The 20011-nt window shown below is 47.2% G+C and overlaps 1 protein-coding gene across 7 annotated transcripts in view; it reads right to left on the reverse strand.

Annotated features, from left to right (window-relative positions):
* The window catches only part of LOC141265383 (triple functional domain protein-like), a 1868493-nt gene that overhangs the window by 542025 nt on the left and 1306457 nt on the right, over positions 1 to 20011 (reverse strand). For 6 of the 7 annotated variants that reach the window (XM_073678401.1, XM_073678399.1, XM_073678398.1 and 3 more), the window contains one exon: positions 16991 to 17092. The exons of the other annotated variant lie outside the window; for it this stretch is intronic. In XM_073678401.1, coding sequence (XP_073534502.1) covers positions 16991 to 17092 — 102 coding nt within the window. The remainder of the gene's footprint in view (positions 1 to 16990; positions 17093 to 20011) is intronic. 7 annotated transcript variants of the gene reach the window in all.

Here is a 20011-nt window from a genome sequence, read left to right on the forward strand (position 1 = left end):
CAGATTTCCACTGGTCTAATGTCCATTCCTTGTGTTCTTTAGCCCAAACAAGTCTCTTCTGCTTGTTGCCTGTCCTTAGCTGTGGTTTCCTAGCAGCTATTTTACCATGAAGACCGGCTGCACAAAGTTTCCTCTTAACAATTGTTGTAGAGATGTGTCTGCTGCTTGAACTCTGTGTGGCATTGACCTGGTCTCTAAACTGAGCTGCTGTTAACCTGCGATTTCTGAGGCTGGTGACTCGGATAAACTTATCCTCAGAAGTAGAGGTGACTCTTGGTCTTCCTTTCCTGGGGAGGTCCTCATGTGAGCCAGTTTCTTTGTAGCGCTTGATGGTTTTTGCAACTGCACTTGGGGACACTTTCAAAGTTTTCCCAATTTTTTGCACTGACTGACCTTCATTTCTTAAAGTAAAGATGGCCACTCGTTTTTCTTTACTTAGCTGATTTTTAAGTTCTTCACTGGAACTAATGCAACCTGGAAAAAGAAATTAAAAACTATTTTTTTTAATGAAATGTAATTTTCACATGAGTAAAAGGAGACTATAGAACCCCACAATTTGTGGTGCAATTTCTCTTGATAACCCACACGTGGTCAGAAACTACTGTTGGAACACATTATAGGGCTCAGAAGGGAAGAAGTGTTATTTGATTTTTAGAGCCTAAATTTGGCTGGAATAGATTGTGGACATCATGTCACATTTGAAGAGCCCAGAGATTGGAAAACGGGAGAAACCCCCGACAATTGACCCCATTTTAGAAACTACATTCATCAAAGAATTAAAAGATTGGTGTGGTAACCATGCTGAACCCACAGGTGCTCCACAGAATTTTATCATATTGGTGTCACGGGTGTGCAATGTGTGACAGACAGTCGTCCTGGATCCAGCTGTAGAAGGTCCTTGCGCTTGGCTCTGCAGGCACCTTCTTGATCTTTCCATCACTGCAGTGTAGTGTTAAATACCTTCAGTCTCTCCAGAGAGTCGCCGGTGATTGCTTTATTTTCCTCTGTCCTGTTCTGAATTTCTTGTAGTCGGCTTGTGTCTTCTTGGAGTTCCCTTGAAGGATAGTTAGCTCGATCACTCTGGTGTCTTCTCAAGCTAAGTGTATTCTCTTATCTGTTTACCTGTTTGTCTTTAGTTGCAGTGTGGGCTCACTAGTGCTCACCCCGTCCCAACCCCCACCTAGGGCCTATCGCTAGGGGAAGTCAGGGATTAGGCTTCCTGCTAGGTGATAGGTGAGGAACCTATTTAGGGACGTTCGGGGAGACAGGGTATTGTCAGTTCAGCCTAGGGGTCTCCACTCTCCCTTTCCCTAGTCTCTGGGCTTCCTTCCCCTCTTCCCATTGTTGTGCACTTAGTCTTTCCCTCACCTTGCGTGACATTATCACCGGCCGTACACTTATACCTCAATGCTGAGCACTATATCTATGGGCTACTACGATCCCTATTCTTATCTCTTATTCTCCATTCAAGAGTGACAGATTTTGTTTTCTTATATACAAGGAGTGGTATCGGAGCACCTTCAAATCACGGAGTGACATGTATCCATAACAACTGTGATCACCTTCATATAGTACAATGCACTCCACATTGTCCTCCATACAGTATAATGCACTCCCATAATCCTCCATACAGTATAATGCACTCCCCATAGTTATCCATACAGTATAATGCACTCCCCATAGTCCTCCATACAGCATAATGCACTCCCCATAGTCCTCCATACAGTATAATGCCCTCCCCATTGTCCTCCAAACAGTATTTTGGCCACCACAATGTACTCAATGATTTTTTTAAAAAAAATGCAATTCTCAACTCTCCTCCTATTTTCCCTGCTGCTCCGGTCTCTGCAACGAGCATTCTGAAGTGCCCAGACATCTCAGTGCAGCGGGCGCCATGTAGTGACATCATCGTAACCGCTGCACTGAGACGTCAGATGCTGAGGAAGAGACAGCTGAAGCTCCCTCTTTCATCATTGCTTTCAAATGTATTGGCATCCAAGATGCCGAAACAGATGAACTTGTGATGACGGGCGGGGTGCCCGATGCTGGCACTGGCACAAGGCCCCGCTGCCTTACGGGGGGCCCTTAGCAGCCGGTGGCCTGTCATCACTGGTGGCAGTGCAGGGAGTTTGTGTCTCCCTGTCCTGCCACAGAGCTTAACTGTGTCGGTGCGCTGAGCACGCCGATACAGTTTAAAGCAGCGTACCTTCAAGTTGGGACCTCAGAATGCGGGGCCCAGAGCAACCACACCCTCTTCCCCTTGATAGCTAAAATACTGAGGGGAATGTATGGGGGGCAATATACTGTATATAAGGAGCTATGGGGGGTATTATACGGTATAGCAGAGTATGGGACATCACACTGTTAATAAGGGGCTATGAGCCATTAGACTGGGGGTTGTGGGGACAACATACTGTTTGGGGGCATCATTCTGTGGGAGGCTATGATGGCCATCACACTCCATATGGGGGGCTTTGGGAAATCATTATAGGGAGCAAAGTGAGGGATCCTTATCATTATACTGAAGCACTGAGAAGTAGAGATGAGCGTTGTTCTACTCGAACTGTTCGCCAATCTCAAATTCGAGCTCTTTTGGGCGGTGTTCGAGCCGGTCGGCGAACACGAACAATTTGAGAAAAATTCGGCTGTTCGAGGTTATGTTCGATAACTGTTCGTGCAACAAAATCATAACTGGATTTTTTCTCAGTAATGATGAAAATTAATGTTAATACGCAGTTTGAGTGTACAGCGGGGCGGGGGGAGGGGCAGGGGATGGATCTCTGCAGGAACAATGAAGATCTCCATTTTTTTTTCTCTTTCCCGCATTTGCAGTGGGGAGGTGCAATCTGTCAGCCTATCAGCAGCGCACACACGGAGCGAAGTGCTTTTTTTCACACAAGCAAGGGCATGTGTGATTGGCAGTGTATGTCACATGTCCTTGCCCTATAAGACCAAGCCATTTTCCCCGTCGCCACCACTTTCTCACTGCTGCAGCTGCGTGTTAGACGGCACCGCTGTTGCTGTGTGTGCTATACCTTGTTAATTTCAAGCCAATTTTCGCACAAATATACAGATAGCTTGGGAGTAGGGAATAGTTGTGATTGCAGTCCTTTTAAGGACTAGGTTACAGCATTTCCTACGACTTTTATCAGGGAGGTCTGTGCTCTTAAATAGATAGGTTGTGGGAGTAAAGACTAATTGTAATTGGAGTCCTTTTCAGGACTAGGTTACATGAGTTCCTATCAGTTTTTGCCAGGCAGGTCTGTGCCAGTGCTGTGCAAGTTTTTTTCACAGCATTTGGCTGAATCTAGCAAAGCTAATCCTTTTTGGCCTATTGCAGAGTGTGTTAGTCAGTGGAGTAGCCTATCTGTGTTGCAAGATATAACACCTGTGTATAGAATACCAATTTTTTTACTGCACCTAGTGAAGTAAAATCTTTTGGGCATAGCATCATTCTATTAGTCCATCTATACTGACCTCCATCAGGTTGCAAATTAAAAATATTTTTTTTCTGCATCTAGCTCTGAAAAAATATTTGGGCTTCTAGCGGTGTGTGGGACTTGGTCTATTAGTCCATCTATACTGACCTCCATCAGGTTGCAAATTAAAAATAATTTTTTTCTGCATCTAGCTCTGAAAAAATATTTGGGCTTCTAGCAGTGTGTGGGACTTGGTCTATTAGTCCATCTATACTGACCTACATCAGGTTGCAAATTAAAAATAATTTTTTTCTGCATCTAGCTCTGAAAAAATATTTGGGCTTCTAGCGGTGTGTGGGACTTGGTCTATTAGTCCATCTATACTGACCTCCATCAGGTTGCAAATTAAAAATATTTTTTTTCTGCATCTAGCTCTGAAAAAATATTTGGGCTTCTAGCAGTGTGTGGGACTTGGTCTATTAGTCCATCTATACTGACCTCCATCAGGTTGCAAATTAAAAATATTTTTTTTCTGCATCTAGCTCTGAAAAAATATTTGGGCTTCTAGCGGTGTGTGGGACTTGGTCTATTAGTCCATCTATACTGACCTCCATCAGGTTGCAAATTAAAAATAATTTTTTTCTGCATCTAGCTCTGAAAAAATATTTGGGCTTCTAGCAGTGTGTGGGACTTGGTCTATTAGTCCATCTATACTGACCTCCATCAGGTTGCAAATTAAAAATAATTTTTTTCTGCATCTAGCTCTGAAAAAATATTTGGGCTTCTAGCAGTGTGTGGGACTTGGTCTATTAGTCCATCTATACTGACCTCCATCAGGTTGCAAATTGAATAAAAAAATTTTCTGCATCTAGCTCTGAAAAAATATTTGGGCTTCTAGCGGTGTGTGGGACTTGGTCTATTAGTCCATCTATACTGACCTCCATCAGGTTGCAAATTAAAAATAATTTTTTTCTGCATCTAACCCAGCCAATAGTTTTGGCCTAATACCACAGTTTGGCCACTCAGCTCTGCTCGGTTACCATCCATTGTTTTTTTGTGCAAACAACTCCAGAGTTGTGAATTAGTTAACCACCAAAATGAGTGGAAAAAGGCCTGCTGCTGGTGGAAAGGGGAATAGGCGTGTTGGGAAGGGGAAAAAAGGTTGTGTCCGTGGGGTAGGTGCAGAAGAAAGACCATCTTCCAGCCAAACTAAAATGTCTACTTCTTTTAGCGGACAATGTGATAAGATCCCTTTCTTACGGCCACGCCAATCGCTACAAATTCCAGATGAGGCACAAAAACAGCAGGTGCTTCAACGGATATCAAGTGCTCCTTTAAGTGCGCTCTCCTCCACATCAACTTCAACATCACAAATACTCCAGTCCTCAAAGGTGTCACCCAAATCGCACTTGCTTCCTCACAGCTCCCAAATCTCCAGCTGCCCGTCTGAGTGTGAGGTAGAACAGATGATTGAGTCTGCAGAGCTGTTTACTCATACTATAGCCTGGGAATCAGAGGTCGACTCCAGCGCTTCTGTGAATCCAGACGAGGAAATGATCTGCACTGATGCCCAGAATCTTTATGAGTCGGATCCAGGACCAGACGCAGAAGGTTCTGACCATAATGTAGACCCTCATTCCCAAACTGTAACTCCTGTTGGTGGAGACAATGAGGAAGACGATGATAAGACTCAAATACCTGATTGGAGCGACAACTTTAGTTTTTTGTCAGGGCAGGAACAGGTTGGCTCTGAGGACGACGGGTGTGATAACGCACAGGGTGATGATGATGAGGTCGGAGATCCCACTTACTGTCAACCCACAGTCAGCCAAGAGATGAGGTCAGCAGAGGAGGTGGAGGAAGATGCTAGTGACGACGAGGTCAGGTTGCGCCTTCCTGGACAGAGACGTAGTACTGGAAGCACGTCAACAACTGCATCCTCAAACACAACTCTGCCTCTCACCACAAGTCGTGGTGGCTCTTCAGGTCGCATGGGTGCTAAGCCTTGCATAGCCTGGGCATTTTTTCAGATCGATAAAGATGACCCAACTCGTGTTATCTGTAACATTTGTCAGCAAAAGCTAAGTAGAGGCCAAAAAATACATAGTTTGAGTACTTCATGCATGAACCGGCACATGGACATGAAGCATAAGTTGCAGTGGGAAGCTCAGTGTGCTACAATGCGGCCTAGCCGGCCGGGCCAATCACCGTCTGCCATATCTTGTGCATCCGCGGCCTCTTCATCCTCTGTGACTGGGGGGACAGCAGTCACACCTGTTTTGGGGCGCAGACCTGCCACCTCTTTACCCGCAACAGCCAGCGTGATTGGCAGGTCATCATTTTCTTTGGAGGTGGTAACACCAGCTGGTGTTGAGCGCTGTCCGACATCGATAGCACCACCTTTGGATCAAGGCAACCTAACATGTCCGCCTGCATCTTCCTCACAGACCGGCAGTTTGCCGGGGACACCCTTATCAACCCCGTCTAAGCACAATAGCCAGCCCTCGGTCCCTCAGATGTGGACAAGTAAAAGACCATTTCCTCCTAGCCATGAGAAAGCTAAGAGGTTGAATTTCACCATCTGCAAGCTCTTGGCTACAGAAATGCTGCCTTTCCGCCTGGTGGACACAGAGGATTTTCGAGACCTTATGTCCGTCGCAGTGCCCCAGTACCAGATGCCCAGTCGGCACTACTTCTCAAAGAAAGGTGTGCCTGCGCTCCACCAGCATGTCGCACACAACATCACCGCTTCTTTGAGAAACTCTGTGTGTGACAGGGTGCATTTCACCACAGACACTTGGACGAGTAGGCATGGACAGGGGCGTTACATGTCGCTGACTGGGCACTGGGTAACTATGGTGACAGCAGGACAAGGGGCTGCTGTCCAAGTCTTGCCGTCCCCACGAGTTGTGCGTCAATCCTCTTTATGTCAAAGTTCCTCCACTGCTTCTGCCTCCTCAACCTCCTCTCGGTCTTCCACCTGCACCCAAAGCCTGTCTGGTCATGCCACAAGCTTTCTAACTGCGCAGAAGGGATCCTGCACACCTCCTTACTATGCTGGCAGTAGGGCTCAACGTCATCAGGCGGTTTTTACATTGAAATGTCTGGGAAATGTGAGTCACACAGCTGAGGAGTTGTGGTCAGCTCTGGAGAACCAATTTCATGAATGGTTGTCTCCACTGGACCTGAAACCAGGGAAGGCCGTGTGCGACAATGCTGCAAACCTGGGTGCGGCCCTTCGCCGGGGCAATGTCACACACGTGCCTTGTATGGCTCACGTGTTGAACCTGGTTGTCCAGCAATTTTTAGCCCACTATCCCAGACTAGATGGCCATCTGCAGAGGGCACGGTCGCTGTGTGCTCACTTCCGCCGTTCGCATCCCGCAGCTCAGCGACTTACATCTCTACAGAAGTCGTTGGGCCTGCCACTTCACCGGCTAAAATGCGATGTGCCTACCCGGTGGAATTCAACTCTGCACATGTTGCAGCGACTGTGGCAGCACCGACAAGCCCTGGTGCAATACGTTCTGACGTATAGCCTGGGCCAACGAGATTCAGAGGTGGGGCAAATCACGCTGGAGGAGTGGTCTCAGATCAGGAACCTATGCACCCTTCTGCACAGTTTTGAAATGGCGACGAAGATGTTTAGTGCTGACGATGCCATTATCAGCATGACTATTCCGGTGATTTACATGCTGGAGCACATGTTAAACAGAATTCGGAGTCAGGTGGTGGCACAAGAGGAGGTGGAGGAAGTAGAGGAGGAGGAGTTGTATGCGGAAGGGCTAACATCTGCAAGGTCCAGACGGTCGGCAGCACCAAGGCGGCAGGCATGTGAGGGTGGGGGAGATGGTTTTACCAGGGCGCATGGTAGCAGCCAAACTAGTGAGGAAGGTGCAGGAGCCCAGGAAGAAGTGGAGGACGAACTGATGGAAGACTCATCAGATGAGGGAGACCTTGATCACATTTCTGTTGTGCGAGGTTGGGGGGAGAGGACAGAGGAAGGAAGCATGATTGTTACCTCGCCACCAACACAACAGGGACTTGGTGCTCCTGGATGCGCAACACACATGAGTGCCTTCTTGCTGCACTACCTGCAACATGACCCTCGAATTGTGAGAATTAGAAATAATCCTGACTACTGGGTTGCCACACTGTTAGATCCCCGGTACAAAAGTAAATTTGCAGAAATTATTCCTGCCATAGAAAGGGATGCACGCATGCAGGAGTATCAGCAGAGACTGTTGCAGAATCTTACATGTGCTTTTCCACAAAATACCAGTGGTGCACGTAGTGAATCTCACAGTTCCAACTTGCCAACCGTGGGACCGTCAAGTGTTCAGCACTCAAACCGTAACAGAACCACAGTATCTGCTGGTAACATCAATTTTGCGGAATCATTTCACCACTTTTTTAGCCCATCCTTTGCAAGGCCACAGGAGACAAGAAGTCTGACACATAGTCAACGCCTAGAGACGATGGTACAGGAGTATCTCCAAGTAAACATTGAAGCCACGACTGTGTCACTGGACCCTTGCTCTTTTTGGGCTTCCAATCTGGATAAATGGCCGGAGCTAGCCACTTACGCCTTGGAGATCTTGTCATGCCCCGCAGCCAGCGTTCTGTCTGAACGTGTGTTCAGCGCTGCTGGTGGTGTGCTGACAGATAAGCGCACGCGGCTCTCCACTGATAATGTAGACAGACTCACGTTCATAAAGATGAACAAATCATGGATCCGAAACGACTTTTCTACCCCTGTGTCATCCTGGGGAGAGTAAAAGCTTGATGATTGGTTAAAATCACCCTACCAACCGTTTTAAGCTTTCAAATTACTAATCATGTTTATCTGTATCTTGACTGGAAAATAATTTGGGCTTTGTAGCAGTGTGCAGCACTGATCCTATTAGGCCATCTATACTAAAGCTTCACCAGATTTAAAATTAAAAATAATTTTTAGCTGCATCTAGCCCGGAAAATAATTTTGGGGCTCCGAGATGCGCAAGGCACATAAGTGCCTTCTTGCTGCACTACCTGCAGCATGACCCTCATATTGTCAGAATTCGAAGTAATCATGACTACTGGGTTGCCACACTCTTAGATCCCCCAAACCTTTCGATCAACCTTTTCATTTTAATAAAGACCAAAAAAATGGTCATTTTTGAAATTATAAGCATTAGCAGGTTGTTAGAAACTGAAATCAAACAGTTTTCAACTCAAAACTTTATTCTAGGTGATGTTACATTTTCACATAGGACCCCTTGTTCGAAAGGAGCTTCTGAACTCTCTCGTCCATTGAATTTGTCAGGTTTTGGATGGTTTCTGCTTCAATTGTTTTGCATGAGGACAGAATACCCTCCCAGAGCTGTTGCTTAGATGTGAACTGCCTCCCGCCATCATAGACACTCCTTTTAATGATGCTCCAAAGGTTCTGAATGGGGTAGAGGTCAGGGGAGCATGGGGGTCACACCATAAGTTTGTCCCCTTTTATGCCCGTATCAGCCAGAGATGCAGATGTTTTATGTGCAGCATGAGATGGTGCATTATCATGCAGAAAAATGATCTTGCTGTGAAATACACGGTTCTTCTTCTTGAACCATGGCAGGAAGTGCTGTTTGAGAAAATCCACATACATTATGGAGTTCATCTTTAGCGCCTTCAGGGATCCTAAAGGGGCCGACAATCTCTCTCCCCATGATTCCAGCCCAAAACATTACTCCACCTCCTCCTTGTTGGCGCTGTAGCCGTGTTTGCGTGGGGTGTCCATCAACCAGCCATCCTCCACTCCATCCATCTGGACCATCGAGCGCTGCACGGCACTCATCCGTGAACAAAACAGTTTTGAAATCAGTCTTCATGTAATGTTTGGCCCACTGGAGCCGTTTCTGCTTGTGTGAAGTGGATAGAGGAGGTCGACAGGATGGCGCATGCACAGCTGCAAACCTCTGAAGGACCCTGCATCTTGTTGTTCGGGGGACGTTGGAGGCACAAGCAGCTTCAAAAACTTGTCTGCTGCTATGACAAGGCTTTTTTGCCGCTGCTCTTTCAACCTGACGTAATTGCCTGTAGGAAAGAGTCCTCAATTTGCCCTTATCAGCACGCACACGTGTGTACTGTGAATCAGCTACATACTTCTTGATTGCCAGGACACTTCATCCTGATCATCGCACAATGTTGATTGTAGTCATGCCTTGACCTAAACACTCCACAATTTGTTGCTTCTCAGCAGCCGACACATCCTTTTTCTTTCCCATTTTGGCAGAAAATGTAGGCTGCTTAATAATGTGAGAGAGCCTTCTTAAGTAGTCTTGCCTTTCATTGGACACACCTGCCAAACTAATTAGCACAGGTGTCTGCAATTGCTTACAGTGATATAAAGAGCCCTGACACACATCACCATCAATGAGTTTAACTGACAAACAAACAAATTCTTCCCTTATCACTCCTAAACACTTTTTGTATAATAATTTGGAACGCAGTGTACATGTGCTTTTCCACAAAACACCAGTGGTTCACGTAGTGAATCTTACAGTTCTAACTTGCCAACCGTGGTCTGTATGGAGTTGTTCAATAAAGGGCCCAAAATTAAGATAACATAGATGGGAGAGGTCTCTATGAATAGGAATTCCTAAGTATTTGATACCCTGTGAGGGCCAGGCAAAGGGAAAGTTGGACTGGATGGAATCCTATATGGATTTGGGGAGGGAGACATCGAGGGCCTCAGACTTCGCTGCATTGATTTTAAAATTTTACCATGTAACAAAGTGATCTATTTCAGCCATAACAGCATGGATGGATATATGTGATTGAGTGATATATACTAGGACATCATCAGCAAATAGAGAGCACTTGTACTCGGTGCCTCCCACCTCAATCCACCTAATATTGGGGTTATGGCGAATTGATGAGAGCAGGTGCTCCGTCACTAGGATGTATAAGAGAGGGGACAGAGGACATCACTGCCTTGTCCCATTGGTGATTGTGAAAGGTGATGAAAATGTTCTGACGCACCCCCTGGGCCTTGGGACACCCGGAGCCGGACCCTTTTTGGTGGATGCTGGTGGTTGTAGTCTTCGTGGCGGCGACCCAGTTCCGTGGCTCAGGGCAGTCAAACCAGTGGCGGAACTATTTATGTGGTTTTCATGTTTAAATGTCCGACTACGCCACCCGTGGATTGCGGTCAGAGTGAACCGCCGCTACAGGGCAGACCACTGAGGCTGGTGTTGTGGGTGCAGCAGAGCGTAGCATAACTCCCCACGGGAGGAGTATAGCCTCAGGGCAGTGTATGCGGAGGATGGGGGTGATGGTGCAGGGCAGCAGCAGTAACGACACGGAGTCAGTGATGCAGTTCAGGGCCTTTACTCACAGTTCTTATTATCCAGACCATGTCTGCAGGTAACGGCTGCCCACGTCGTACTGTGCTCACCAGGTGAGGGGCTCAGACAACTCCCAGATAACTTTGGAGCACTTCACAGGACCCCCTTTGTGTGTCCTTTGTCTGGCCTTTCTTACCAACACTTCTGTCCGGCTGCCTCGGGCCTCCTCTTGGTAAACTTGGCGCCAGTTTCCCTGACCCTATGTGGTGCCTTCCTAGCGGGTGTAGCGAGGGGCTGCGCCACATAAAATGTCAGAGCCTCCGGTTTCTAGCTGAGGGTCGTTTCCTGCCTCCACTAGTTCGGGGACCGGTCTCCCCCTTTGGCCTGACCCCTCCACGCAGGTGGATTCGGGCGTGCGGTGGCGACTCGCCCGTCCGCACCCCTGGGATCCCTTCATTCCTCGTTCCTGGAGCCTTCTCTGCTCCTCTTCCTTCCTTCTCCCTCTTCCAGGCCTGGGCCTCTGTTACTAGGCCCGCCTCCGGAGCAGAGCTCATGCAGAGCCCCTGCTCCCTGCCACTTCTGCTCAGACTTCTCTGCACTGAACTAAGATGGTGCCCACCTTTTATACTCCCTTCTCAATGCACCCAGGAACTGCTTCCTCCCTGCTCCTGCACTACAGGGTTCCCCTTCCTCAGTGTTCCCTCCCCCCACTCCAGCCAGGGACAGGGACTGTCGTGCCCATCTCAGGGGCATATTGGTCGCCCTGCCCCACGGCAATGTGGTGTAATGCATGCAGGTGTCGGGTCCTGATCCACACTCCATCCTTACCTGAGAGTGAGATATCACACCTCTGGGTGAGGTGCAATACGTCTTTAGCAACCGAGCCCTCAGGGTGCTACAGTTCCATTTATCTTCAGCCTAGGTGACGTATTGCGATACAGGGCCGTGATTTTGGCTATAAAAGGGTCCCCTAGACCCCTACCCCAAGCTTTTTAAGAGAATCATATATGGCGTGCCAGGAGACTCTATGGAATGCTTTCTCAGCATCCAACGAGAGTATCTAATTACAAATTTTTAACTGCATCTAGCCCAGGAAATACTTTGTGCCTAGTAGCAGTGTCTGCTAGTAAGCGGATTATCCCGGCTGTTAAGCAAGCTGCACCACCTGTAGTTTAGACACTTAATTTTTTCAAAGGAAATGCTTCGGGACCATGGGATACTTAGTGAAGAGCATCAGGAGGCACCCCAAGGCATAGGGGCTGGGACTGGCAGTAGGATGCCTTGCGGTGGACAGCCGAGCTCGATCCTTATAAAAGCTTTTTAACTGCAGCAGCTTTAGTGGACGCTACTGGAGCTGGAATTACCGCGGCTGCTGGCATGAGACTTGCCCTCCAATAGATCCTTGTAAATGGATTTAAAGTGTATTCATTCAAATTAGAGAGACAATTTAAATTAAAAAGCTTAGAGCTGCCTCCACCACAGGGGGGCTCGCTCGACCCACCAGCGGACAGGCATCAGTATTGGGAGAGGGGGGCTGGCCGTCAGGGTTCACCGCGGCTCTGGCACAAACCCGGCGACACGGAGGTGGCACGGGCAGGAGCGGACTGGCCGTGTCGGCTTCTCACTTTTTGGATTTTAGAAGGGCATGACATGCCTATATCTGTGTCTCTCCCTCCTTTTACTCCTCCACCTCTTTTATTTTCGCATGACTATATGTACTTGTCACTTTTCCATGTGTTAGTTATGTCTTCTGAGCAGTTTGTCAGCTTTTGGACACCTTTGAAGGTGTTTTCTATGTGTTTCTATGTGTTTTTGTTTGCCTGCCATTGGTTTTAACGGTGTTCGACGAACAGTTCGACGAACAGTTCGGCGAACACACGGGTGTTCGACGAACCGAACCGAACTCGAACACTACGGGGGTGGCTCAACACTACTGAGAAGTTAATATAATAAAGCTTGGAGCTAGTTCATAAAGGTGGATGGTGTGGAGGTTATACTTCATAAGGGCAGATAGTGTGGAAGTTATGATTCATAAGGGCGGACGATGTGGAGGGTATAGTTCATAAAGGGGTGGAAGTTATAGTTCATAAAAATGGACAGTGTGGTGGTTATAGATCAGAAGGGGAGACAGTGACTGACAGTTTTTAAGATGGATGGTATGGAGGCAATATTTTATAGGAGGCCATATGCCATAAGAGGGACACTGTGTGGGAGGCATATTTTGCGCAAGGAACACAGCGAGTGGTAACTCTTTATACAGGGGCACTGCGTTGGGCAGATATTTTTTATTCAGAAGCATTATAATGATAATATTATTTTTAAAGGGAATCTGTCTCCAGGTTTTTGCTATTACAGTCAAAAGCAGCCTAATGCAGGAAAAGAGAACCCGATTTCAGCGATGTATCACTTAGTTTACTGGGGCGAAGCAGCTGCGATACAGAGTTTTTAGATATAGCAGAGCTCAGAAAGCTAACCGCCTACACCAAAGCTTTCTGTGAACATTGTATATTGATAGTAAGCTGTTAATCAGTGGTGGGGGAAGTTGGACCAGGTAGTTCTGGCAGTGTTATTCTCCTGCTGATAAAACACATGTATTGAAACAAGAGCACCCAGCCTAATAAGTGACACATCGATGAAATCTCTACCTCATGCTGCCCTCAGATTACTTAGCAAAAACCTGATGACAATTTCCTTTTAAGGGCACCATGGTGGGATGTGCAACAGAAAACTGGAGAAGATAGAAGTCTGCAGAGACGAGTTGTGGTTGTCCAAAGTCATCATGGCGTCTGGACCAGCTGGAGACGAAAGTGATGAGAAGGACCCCAATCAGAGAAGATGGCACCTACAAGGTACCTAGATGTAAATGTTTATTTGTGATACTGCCTGTGTCTAGTCAGTAATATGGTTTCTGTATGGTTAGCAGTCAGAATATGACTGGTAACAACTCCTAATATCACTTTGCTATTGTTAAGGATATACAGTTGTAGGTTCATGTGATACCAATGTACATTGTGGGGGCTGACATGATATTGCAATTGATGGCTGGTGCTGTATTTATGTACTAATGTTAATTCTGGTAATGTATTCCTTAACTGATGATGGTTCTGGTTCTGTTTTTAAATGCTGGTGATCAGGGGTGGATTAAGAGTAGCCAGGGCCCCGGGCAATTTAGCAGGTCCCCTCACCCCCGCTGGCAGAGATAGCGGTGAGCATATCGCGGCACGCACATTTTTCCCTTATGTACAGAACTATATATAACATAGCGCCATACATAATAGGGCAGGGATGGGCGATTAATTTTGAGAAGGGGCCACATGAGAGACTGTGACTGTTGTGGAGGCCGAACAATAGGATGAAATTAATTCTTCTCAATATTAACATATTAATTGTAAGTATTTATTATATTATTTGAATCACTTAATATTGAGCATAATTAAGTATGCTGACATACCCTATATACAGTACGAGCCCTCACACAGCCCCCTCAATCAACAACCAAAGCAATGAACCTATGGGGCCTTCATACATGTAAACCATAAAAAAAAAAAAAAAAAAAAAAAAACCACTGAAAAAAATCTCTCTTTTTTTAAAAACTCAATACATAAACACATTAGTGATGAGCGAACGTGCTCAGATAACTTGTTATCCCTGCACGCTCGCTTGTTATCCGAGTATCTTGTAGTGTTCGGATAATATATTCGAGTTCCCGACGCTGCATGTTTTGTTTTTGCCTGTTAGTCAACCACAACACGTAACAAACAGGCAATCCCTGTATGTGTTGCATCTGTCTAAAAGAAAAACATGCAGCCGCAGGGACTTGAATATATTATCCAACCACTACAGGATACTCCAATAGCACCCGAGCATTCAGGGATAACAAGTTATCTGAGCACGTTGGCTCATCACTAAGGCCACGGCCCTACTATCTGTATTTGGTCAGTATTCAGTCAGTGGGAGACAAAACCAGGAGTGGTAGATAAACACAGAATTGGTGACTTGTTTCTATTATACCTTTTCTCTGATTGTTCCTCACCTGGTTTGGCTCCCACTCCTGAGAAAAAATACTGACCGAACACTGACCAAATATTGATAGTGGGGCCATGGTCTGAAAGACATAAATGCACACACATTTGCACATCAAAACAGTAATTTTGAAAAAAGAGCAGAAATAAGGGGAAATGGGGACTAGTTTTACCCTTCGCATTTCCCTTCCTGACAGCGGAGGTTGACTCCCTAATTAAATCCACACATAGCCCCCCACATACAATATGACACCACACAGTCGTCCCAATATACAGTATGACATTCCACAAAGCCTTCTATATACAGTATGAGCCACTACATACAGTATGAGTCCACAAATAGCACCCAAAATACAGTATGAGCCCTCACATAGCTACGGTAAGAGCCCTCACACAGCCCCATAGATACAGTATGAGCACCCACATAACTCATTTTATACAGTATGAAACCACACATAGTCCCCTACATACAATATGACACCACACAGTTCCCCAATATACAGTATGAGCCCCCATATAGCCCCCTACATACAGTATGAGCCCCCTACATACAACATGAGTCCCCACACAACCCTATACATACAGTATGAGTCGTCACATATCTCCCAATATATAGTATGAGCCCCCACATAGCTCCCTGCAGCCCCAACTCCACAGGATACCATTAATCTGTAGCCCTCACGATATGCTATGCAGCCACTAGCAGCCCCCACGGTCACATACCCTGTGGCCCCCAACGGTCACATACCCTGCGGCCCCCCACGGTCACATACCCTGCAGTCCCCCCTATGGTCACATACCCTGCGGCCCACCCCCATGGTCACATACCCTGCAGCCACCCCATGGTCACATACCCTGTGGCCCCCAATGGTCACATACCCTGTGGCCCCCCATGGCCACATACCTTGTGGCCCCCCCATGGTCACATACCTTGTGGCCCCCCCATGGTCACATACCTTGTGGCCCCCCATGATCACATACCTTTTGGCCCCCTATGCTTACATACCTTGCGGCCCACCATGGTCGCATGCCCTGGGGCCCCCCATGGTCACATACCCTGCGGCCCCCCCATGTTCACATACCTTGTGGCCCCCCCATGGTCACATACCTTTTGGCCCCCTATGCTTACATACCTTGCGGCCAACCATGGTTGCATGCCCTGCGGCCCCCCATGGTCACATACTCTGCGGCCCACCCCATGATCACATACCTTGCGCCCCCCCCCCCCATGGTCACACACATGTCCTGCAGCCCCTCCATGGTCACATGTCCTGCAGCCCCCCATGGTCTCCTACCCTGCGGTCCACAGTGTGACATTCCCAAGTCACTATCTCAAAGCACAGGATGCTATCTGCTTCCTACCATCACCAGGAGCTGCCAGCAGGAAGGAATAGGAAGTATTGAAAGACACAACAAGACGAGCAGGGAGACAGAGCCAGCACTGAGCACCACACAGGTCCGGAACGGCAGTGCAGGAGCAGATAGCTGGGACTCCCAGGGAACACGCAGAGTGTGTTGCGTGTTCGTGTCTTCTACATTGTCATGTGGGTGGCGCACGTAACATTATAATGAGGGCAATCCGGCCATAGGCCCCCTAGAGCCTCGGGCCTTGGGCGGTAGCCCAGATTGCTCATGCTGGTGATGGTTCCGATGCTGTATTTATGTACTGATATGGTGGTTCTGTTGCTGTATTCTTTCATAGGAGACAGTGATAGGTTCTATATACTGCAATACTGTATATAGTATAGGCGATCAGACGATCAAAGGATCAAGTACCCTAAAGGAACGTATTCATAATGAATGAATACTGTAAAAGGAAAAACCCATTTTAATGTTTTCTTCAGGAAAAAAGCTAGAATCAGCCCTTGAAGCAAACATGTACAGATAATTAAAAGACTTGCATATTAACAGGTGTTTTTTACTCCCAATATCTGTGTTTGGAGACTGAAAGTATGAACAAGCAGTCTGATTCTGTGATGCATGAGGATCATAACTCTGTGATGCATGAGGACCATAAATGACATGCTAGTAAAATGTGCTTAACTTAAGCATGTGCTCAAGTGGCAATACCACAGTTGTAGCTCACTTTTTAAATGCATAAACCTAAACAGGAGTACAGAGAGCATATAATGTCTACAAGTTGGTCTGAGGAGACTCACGGTATAACTCATGCAATCCTTCTCTGCTCCCATGCAAAAAGCATATAAATTATAATTTCTTCATACACGTAACTAACCTTAAGGACAATTTTGTTGTCAGATGATGGAGTTCTGCCAACCCAGAGAGCAAACTTACAAGGATCACCTTCTACATGTTCTGTGACTCCTAACTCGGAAGTCTGTAAATAATAAAAAAAAAAGTACTGTATATACACTAAGCATTTTTTACATTAGACATAATTGTTAGATACATTAATGTGACCAAAAAAAGTAAAAATGATCTGTTACAGATTTCCCAAGACAAACTGCATACATTAGTAAACAGAACTCTAAGATTTGATGATGTTTGTAGTCTTTCTCTGAAAATCCATGTAAGAAAAGCTGTTAATCATTATATTAATATTTTTTAAGGACTCATTTCAGCAGCATTTCTAGGCACCTTGATTTAGGGGCCGTGCCCAGTATCGGACTGGGGTGTCTGGGGCCCACAGGAGGAATTTATCCTCGGGGCCCACCCAGCAGCAATATGCAAATAACTGTTAGCCGATATCCCCGTTATAGTGGAGCGTTGACTGTAAATCACAGGCGGCTCCTGCACATGCAACGTGCACACTAGTTTGCATTAAAGGGGTTCTTTGGTTAAAACAAGTTATCACCGATCCATGGGATCCACAGGATCGGTAATCACTTATTGATCGCTTGGGTCTGAACATCGGAAAACGCACCTACCAGACACTTATCCCCATTTTAAAATGCAGCGGCAGGTGGGACGACTGACCGCAACTCCATTCATTCTCTTTGGGGCTTCCAGAAAAAAACAAGAGCAGCCACTGAGGGAATGAACAGATCAGTGGTCAAGTCGCACAAGAGCTCCAGTCTAATGGGGATAAAAGCTCCACATTTTACCAATCGGTGTGGGTCCCAGCAGTCAGACCCCACTAATCAATAATGTATCACTTATCCTGTGGAGAGGTGATGACTTGTTTTCGCCGGAGAACCCCTGTAAATGCATCTTGTTCCAAGTATTTATTCACTAATGGAAATAAAGAATCTTCTCCTAATTAATATCAGAGAGAACAAACGACTGCCATACACAACACAATCCACTATACCAACACTAATAGTACCACATACAAGGGAGAAATACCACCACACCGTGACCAGACTACATATTACCACCACATAGTGACTGAATAATACCACATACAAGGGAGAAATACCACCACACCGTGACCAGACCAGATATTAACAGTATATAGCATCCAAATAATTACCCATCATTTCTCTCTCCCACCTCCATCATGGCTCTCCCCCACCTTCTCCATCATTGCTCTCCCCCACCATCTCCATCATCATTGCCATATCTCCCCCCACCACCTCCTCCGTCATCACTGCCATACTTCCCCCAACACCACCTTCATCATTGCCATGTCTCCCCCTACCACCTCCTCCATCATCATTGTCTTATGTCCCTCCACCTCCTCCGTCATCATTGCCATATCTCCCCCCACCTGCTCTATCATCATTGCCATATCTCCCCACCTCCTCCATCATAATTGCCATATCTCCCCCACCTCTTCCATCACCAGTGCCATGTCATATCTCCCCCCACCTCCTCCATCACCATGCCATGCATATCTCCCCGTACCTCCTCCATCACCATGCCATGCATATGCACCCCCACCTCCTCCATCACCATGCCATGCATATGTACACCCACCTCGTCCATCACAATGCCATGCATATCTCCCCCCGCCTCCTCCATCACCATGCCATGCCTCCCCCCACCTCCATCACCATTACTCTCCCTCATCTCATCCCACCTCCTCCATCACCATTGCTCTACCTCATCTCCCCCCACCTCCTCCATCACCATTGCTCTACCTCTTCTCCCCACACCTCCTCCATCACCATTGCTCTCTCTTATCACCCCCCACCTCTTCCCTCACCATTGCTCTCCCTCATCTCCCCCCACCTCCTCCTTCAACATTGCTCTCCCTCTTCTCCCCCCACCTCCTCCATCACCATTGCTCTCCCTCTTCTCCCCCCACCTTCTCCATCACCATTGTTCTCCCTCATCTCCCCCCACCTCCTCAATCACCATTGCTCTCACTTTTCTCCCCCACCTTCTCCATCACCATTGCTCTCCCTCATCTCTTCCCACCTCCTCCATCACCTTTGCTGTTCCCATTTCACCCCATCTCCAGTCCAGTGTATTAGTTAAAAAAAACCAAAGCACTTACCTCTCAACCTGCTCCCCCACAGCATCGTCCTTTGCTTCCTGCCCGACATCTTTCTCCCTGACACAGGCTCACGCTGCATGATGACATCATCAAGCAGCGCGAGCCTGTGTCAGGGAGGAAGCACCGGGCAGGTATCAGGAGGACAGATCCCTCCGCTCCGCTGCCATTTTCCTCCTGTCGGCAGCGGAGCTGGAGGGATCGCTCCCTGCCCGCCGCACAGGATGAGGGCAATCTGACCATGGGCCCCTCGGAGCCCTCATCAGTCGCACTGCAAGGGCCCTCCTGACCCTTTGGTCCTTTGCAGCGGCCATGTTAACCAGGGGCCCCCGTACATCCTGCTCGGGGGCCGGCTGAGGACTCGAGCCCATCAGAGAATTCCCCGGTGTTCCGGTGCCCCAGTCCGACCCTGGCTATGCCTCAAATCATAAGTGCATTGCCCCACATCTCTTGGACCACATTTTACTATTCAAAATAAACTTTATTTTGTTTTACTATTCTATAAGCTATAATGCCTGAGGCTAAGTGCCCGAATACAGATCAGATCCCTCCCCAGATCAGCTTGGGATGTCCACCAGTTGCTGCTGTACTCCTGGGTCTCACAGACAACATGAGCCTTCTCCTACATGAGCAGGTATTTAAAGGGAATCTGTCACCCCCTGGGGCGTATCAAACCGCTAATATGGGCATACAGGTTCTAGAAATGTGAATCTATACAAACCTGTATTGCCCGTAATAGCTGATTGCTGTGAAAATGCTTTTTATAAAATTCTTTCTGCCAAGCTTTGCGTCCTGGGGACACCAATAAATCCCTGCCTACTAGCTGCATTTCCATGCTCACTCCACCTTCCCTGCACG

The sequence above is a fragment of the Phyllobates terribilis genome, unplaced genomic scaffold (assembly GCF_046119375.1).
Source record: "Phyllobates terribilis strain yellow unplaced genomic scaffold, ASM4611937v1 Scaffold_4__5_contigs__length_816908805, whole genome shotgun sequence".
Classification (NCBI taxonomy): Eukaryota; Metazoa; Chordata; class Amphibia; order Anura; family Dendrobatidae; genus Phyllobates; species Phyllobates terribilis.